This window comes from Panthera uncia (assembly GCF_023721935.1).
Source record: "Panthera uncia isolate 11264 chromosome A3 unlocalized genomic scaffold, Puncia_PCG_1.0 HiC_scaffold_12, whole genome shotgun sequence".
NCBI classification, from domain to species: domain Eukaryota; kingdom Metazoa; phylum Chordata; class Mammalia; order Carnivora; family Felidae; genus Panthera; species Panthera uncia.
Window position 1 is genome coordinate 32,823,419 of NW_026057579.1, and position 6,000 is coordinate 32,829,418.

The 6,000-nt window shown below is 44.4% G+C and overlaps 1 protein-coding gene across 2 annotated transcripts in view; it reads right to left on the reverse strand.

Annotated features, from left to right (window-relative positions):
* TAF1B (TATA-box binding protein associated factor, RNA polymerase I subunit B) overlaps window positions 1-6,000 on the reverse strand; it is a 67,701-nt gene that overhangs the window by 42,892 nt on the left and 18,809 nt on the right. For both annotated transcript variants that reach the window (XM_049652535.1, XM_049652534.1), the window contains exon 7: window positions 1,091-1,247. In XM_049652535.1, the coding sequence (XP_049508492.1) occupies window positions 1,091-1,247 (157 nt within the window). The remainder of the gene's footprint in view (window positions 1-1,090; window positions 1,248-6,000) is intronic.

Here is a 6,000-nt window from a genome sequence, read left to right on the forward strand (position 1 = left end):
TTTTCGTGGACTGCTCATTACTGGAAGTGGTTACAACTCTGTGAGGTAGATATTATTATTATTAGCTCCGTTTCACCAGTGATGAAACAGAGGCAAAGAAAATTTAATAATTTACTCAAGGTCACATATAAGTGGCATAGCCAGGATTCAAACCCAGGAGTCTGGTTCTAAATCTATGCTCTTAAAATCACTCTACACACGGATTAAACCTAATGCTATTGTTTAGAATATATATATAGGGGGTGCCTGGGTGGCTCGGTCGGTTAAGCGTCCAGCTTCGGATCAGGTCATGATCTCGCGGTCCGTGAGTTCCAACCCCGCATCGGGCTCTGTGTTGACAGCTCAGAGCCTGGAGCCTGCTTCGGATTCTGTGTCTCCCTCTCTCTCTGCCCCTCCCCTGCTCCTGCTGTCTCTCTCTCCATCTCAAAAAAAATAAATAAACATTTAAAAAAAATAGAATATATATATAAAGCAAGAGAGATATTAACACGCTAATGATTTTGGCACATCCTCTATTTAATGAGAAAGGCTTACACACAATGCCCTAATTTACTCATTAACTACAAAACACTGTAAATTATCTTGAAAAATGTAAATGTACTGGCCATCTACTAACAGGTTTTCCTAATAGTTTTGTTTTCAATTTATCTTATAAACACAGACAACCTGTATTTTAGCTTTTGACGGCACCAATGTATGCGTCGGGGTAACTACTAGTAACCATATTCGCCAACATCAAGGTCTTCTGTTCATCTTCTCTCTTAGAAATGCAAAATACTTAATACCACTACTCAGGTACTTAAGTGTTACTTTTCATCTTCAAAGCATTCTACTCACAGTAGATAATTAATTTTCCAACACACCGAGTAAGGTAAATACCATTATTTCACTTATATAAAGCAAGAAACCCAGGAGATGAGCCACCGGCCCAGGGAGGGTTACAGTTCAGAATTGGAACCCAGGCTACCCAATCTTTCCGTTCTCTTCCTCAATTGAAGCCTCCTTGACAAATTCAAGATATCCAAAGGCTGTCCCCCCCGTTCACACAGATAATCAGCAAAGACATCATCCTACGAGAGGCCCGGCTTACCTCAAAAGATCTGAGAGAGTAACTGTCTCTCTCTGCCACAGCAGTGACAGGTAGCAGAAGGCAAGTGTCCTCGGCACTGTCATCTTCACGATCCCCTTCTCCTTTCGTAGTGAATATTCCACTCCATCAAGAGATCCAGAACAGATGGAAGCTGTTTCTTAAGAGATAAATGGAGATTTTTTTTTTTTTTTTAAGAGCAAATAACTATTTGGACAGGCAAAGAAGAAAAACCACAAAAAAATCCGAAGAGGCATTTTCAATATCTTAAAATCAAATTATCATTGATACGATCTTTGCAAAGAGCAACTGGCAAAAAAGAGCAATGATGGTTTAGAGAAAATTGGCTAAAAAGGTTAACAATTGTTGGTTCTTTACGGGAGTGGGATGGGCTGAGATTCTAAAGAGGGACTTGACCTGCCTGAATGTTTTCATAGTGAACTGGAACAATTTTTCAGATAAGTAAAAGGAAAAACAATTACAGAGCAGAGCAAAGCAAAGCAAACAGTGTGGAAGTGCTTTGGTCCAGGCCCCAAGCTACGTGTCCCTTTTGTGTGAGGGGCTCTCCGCAACACCAGCCAGGACAGCACCTCCGCCCACTCCCATCCTCCAGGCACCCTTCCCCACAGGACGTTATCTGTCCTCGCTCCTTCCTTCAACACTCCCTCGTCTCATTCTTTGTGCCCCTGTTCTAGGTCCGGGGAATGAACAGTGAACAGGGTCGCACATCACTTGGAACTTAACATTCTAGCAACGGGAGGTGGTTATTAAGGAGAAAAAAAAAAAAATGCAACTGACAGACGGTGGTAAGGGCCACACAGGAAAATGGCAATGCAGGGGCGTACAAAGTGACGGGAAGACAAGAGACAGGTGCTACTTTACATGGATGGTGGAAGAAACCTCTGGGGGAAGGTGGCATCTGAGCGGCGACGTGAATACGTTCAGACAGGAAGTCTTGAGGAGCTCAGGAAGAACACTGCGTTCATCAGCAGGAGTGAACTCAAAGGAGCAGCAAGGAAGCCAGTGTGGCGAGAGCACCCCGCGTGAAGGGAAAGTGGTAGGAAATGATAAGGAAGAAAGCGATACGGGCGCCTGGGTGGCTCAGCTGGTGAAGTGCCTGGCTCTTGATTTTGGCTCAGGTCATGATGATCTCACGGTTTTTGAGTTCGAGCCCCCTATCGGGGTTCCATGCTGTCAGGAGCGGATTCTCTGTCTCCCTCTCTCTCTGCCCCTCCCCTGCTTGATCTCGCTCTCTCTCTCAAAATAAATAAATATACACTTAAAAATATTTTTTTAAATATCACGCAGGGCTTGATAGGTCACGTTTTGTATTTTGGACATTATTCTGAGTATTATGAGGAGTTTCTGGAGAGTTTCAAACAGAGAAACCACCTGATCCCATTCATGTGTCTAAAAAGCTCTCTCCAGCTGCCGCACGAAGAACGGAGCTGTCGGAGGGCAGGAGTGGACACAGGTCACACCAGCCAGGACAGAGATGACGGGCACTTGGGCTGGGACAACAGCACGGCAGGTGGTGAGAAGTGGTGGGAATCCGGACATATTTTGAAGGCAGAGTCAGAAGGATTTGTTGATGGACTGAACACGAAGTATGAGAGAAAAAGAGAAGACAAGGATGATTCTCAGAGTTTGGGCCTGAGCAACAGGAGAACGGAAATGCCATCTACTGAGACAAGGAAGGCGGCAGAAGCGCAAGTTTGATGAAAGAAAATTAAGGTTTCAGAATTACACGTGTTAAATGAAGGCCCTACTAACTGCACAAATGGAGATGTTGAGTAGGCAGATGAGCATAAAAATCTGTAGTTCAGAGAAGAACCTCGAGAGAGAAATTTCCGAGCCGTCATGATGCAGCTGGTGTTTAAAGCTGGAAGGAGGGTAAGTAGAAAGCGGGACTAAGAACGACCCCCCAAAACCTCACTTTCTTGGATAAAACTCTCCAAATTACTCCTCAAAATCCTTTTTTCCAACTCCTATAAATCCTCTCCTCATAGCATTTATCAGTAACTGAACTTTTTAATGAATGTGTGCATTTATTTCCCAGCTCCTCCCACTACAATCTAAGCAGGTGGCTGACCTTGCTTGTCACCGGGTCCCCAGGGCCTCGAGCAGGCCCTAGCACAAAGGAGGAACCCAATAACTATTTGGTGGCAAACAGGCCAGCAGTTCAAGACTGTCGTCCTAGTGAAATGATTTTTAGAACATGCAAAGACTCAAGGTCAGGGCACGTTGTGGCAGGACCGTCTATAATATGAAGCAAATTAAAAACCATCGGGGCGCCTGGGTGGCTTGGTCGGTTAAGCGTCCGACTTCGGCTTGGGTCATGATCTCACGGTCCGTGAGTTCGAGCCCCGCATCGGGCTCTGTGCTGACAGCTCAGAGCCTGGAGCCTGCTTCCGATTCTGTGTCTCCCTCTCTCTCTGACCCTCCCCCATTCATGCTCTGTCTCTCTCTGTCTCAAAAATAAATGAACGTTAAAAAAAAAAAAAAAAATTTGAAAAAACCACCTAAGTGATGCAAATAGAAATTTAATTCCAGGCAATGGAATACTGCATGCCAATTTACTTAATGCTTCTGTCGATGGTTCTCAAAGTAGAGTCCCTAGACCAGCTGTTGGGCAGCTCAGTCAGTTAAGTGTTCGACTCTTGATTTCAGCCTAAGTCGTATCTCTCGGTTCATGAGTTCGAGCCCCGCCTCCGGTTCTGTGCTGACAGGGCGGTGTCTGCTTGGGATGCTCTCTCTCCTCTCTCTCTCTCTCTCTCCCCTACCCCATTGCTCTCGCTCCCAAAATAAAATAAACTTAAAAAAATATATATTTTTAATAAATAAAGTTTATTTAGTTTTGAGAGAGAAAAAGAGCTCATGAGCGGGGGAGAGGTCGAGAGAGAGAGAGAATCCCAAGTGGACTCTGCACCGTCAGCATGGAGCCCGATGTGGGGCTCGAACTCACGAACCATGAGATCACGACCTGAGCCAAAGTTAAGAGTCGACGCTTAACCGACTGAGCCACCTAGGTGCCCCAGCAATAAAATTGTAAAAGCTGGAAAGCATATGGACAGGTGATTACTGCCCTGGCAGCGTCGAGAAAGCTGGATTCAAAACCAGCGATAGGGAAAACCATAAACCGAGGTAACTTTTCCCTGGGGACCTCTAAAGAAAGCTCCAGAATCGGTTAAATCTTGGAAACCGGGTGAAGGTAGGTCTAACACCAGAAAGATTACTTGAAAGTCCAATTGAGAAGCAGTCAGACGCTCAGAGTCATACGCCAACCCCATCTGGCAAATGCCTGCGCCTTCCCAATCTGGGCAGAAAATTGTGACGTTTCTTCTCTGGAAAGAGTAAAATGAAGGGTCTCTGGAATAGGGCATATATCAGTCATACATACAGTTGAGAGCAGGATATTATGAAAAACAGCAGGATGAAGTGCCAGTGTACATATTGAGTACTGAGACAGCCCCCGCCCCCACCCCCACCCCACATTCCTCTCAGGCCTTCTTCCCACCCAGTTCCTAGAACAGCCAGGACTACACCCTCAGACAGATGACTCAAAGAGATTTCTCTTGAAAATCCTATCAGCTCAGGGGGAAAAGATGTAAAGATGATAATGCTGGAGGCCTGCTAAGAAAATAATCCAGCTAGATCGTGCACAGTGCGACTAGCAAAACTCACTATGGATACGAGGCTTTCACTCAATTTTTCAGTCTCTTTAAAAAAAAATTTTTTTAATGTTCTTATTTATTATTTGAGAGAGAGAGAGAGAGAGCAAGCAGGGGAGGGGTAGAGAGAGAGAGAGAGAGAGAGAGATACAGAATCTGAAGCAGGCTCCAAGCTTTGACTGTCAGCACAGAGCCCAATGTGGGGCTCGAACTCATGAACCGTGAGATCGTAACCTGAGACAAAGCGGGGTACTTAACCGACTGAGCCACCCAGGCGCCCCTTTCAGTCTCCATTCTTAAGAAGACCAGCCATGTTAGCCTCATAAATATTTGAGGAAAACCTGGAATACAAGAAGCAGAGGACAAAACAAGTCAAGGTCAAATATTATCACTTATCATATCAATATCCTCAGGAAAATAAGAAAAGATGCTCCACAAAAACAAGGGAGTAAACCAGGAAAGACGAAATAGGGTCAAGGAAGTAAGGAACTTTAACAAAAGGTAAGAGCATCGTCAGGATGGTGGTAAAGAGATCCCAAAGACAGCCATGTCATACGTTTAGGGATATTTCATTGTAGATTAGGGTGGGTCAGAAGCTCCACCAAGACTTCTTCTGAAGATGAAATTGGTAGAATATCTAAGAAATTGAGAGATTTTCAGAACTTGGAGGAAGTGTGGAGATACACTAATAATAAATTATAGATTAGTAATAAGTAAATAGAAAACTAAGCAAGTGACAAGACAATTATCAACTCTGAGAAAACCAAAGGATCTATGAAAAGTATAATCATAGCAAGTTACATAGCTCACACTAAATGCTGGGCTAGGAAAAAATTATAATCGTATTGGAAGACAGAGAAAAAGAAATGCACGATCGTGCGCTGGTGACTACATGGGGAAGGTACAGTGAGAAAGGTGTGAAAGAGCCAAGATTTATCTTCTGTAGTTGGAATTTAACAGCTAACGTCCAAAAGCAGAAATCAAGATGTCATACTATAAGCATATGCTATCGAGAAATGGAGGTCACAGGGGCGCCTGGGTGGCTCAGTCGGTTAAGCATCTGACTTCGGCTCAGATCATAATTTCACGGTTGGTGAGTTCAAGCCCCCCATCGGGCTCTGTGCTGACAGCTCAAAGCCTGGAGCCTACTTCAAATTCTGTGACTCCCTCTCTCTCTGCCCCTCCCCTGCTCACGCTCTCTCTCTCTCTCTCTCAAAAATAAACTTTTTTTTTTTTTTTTTT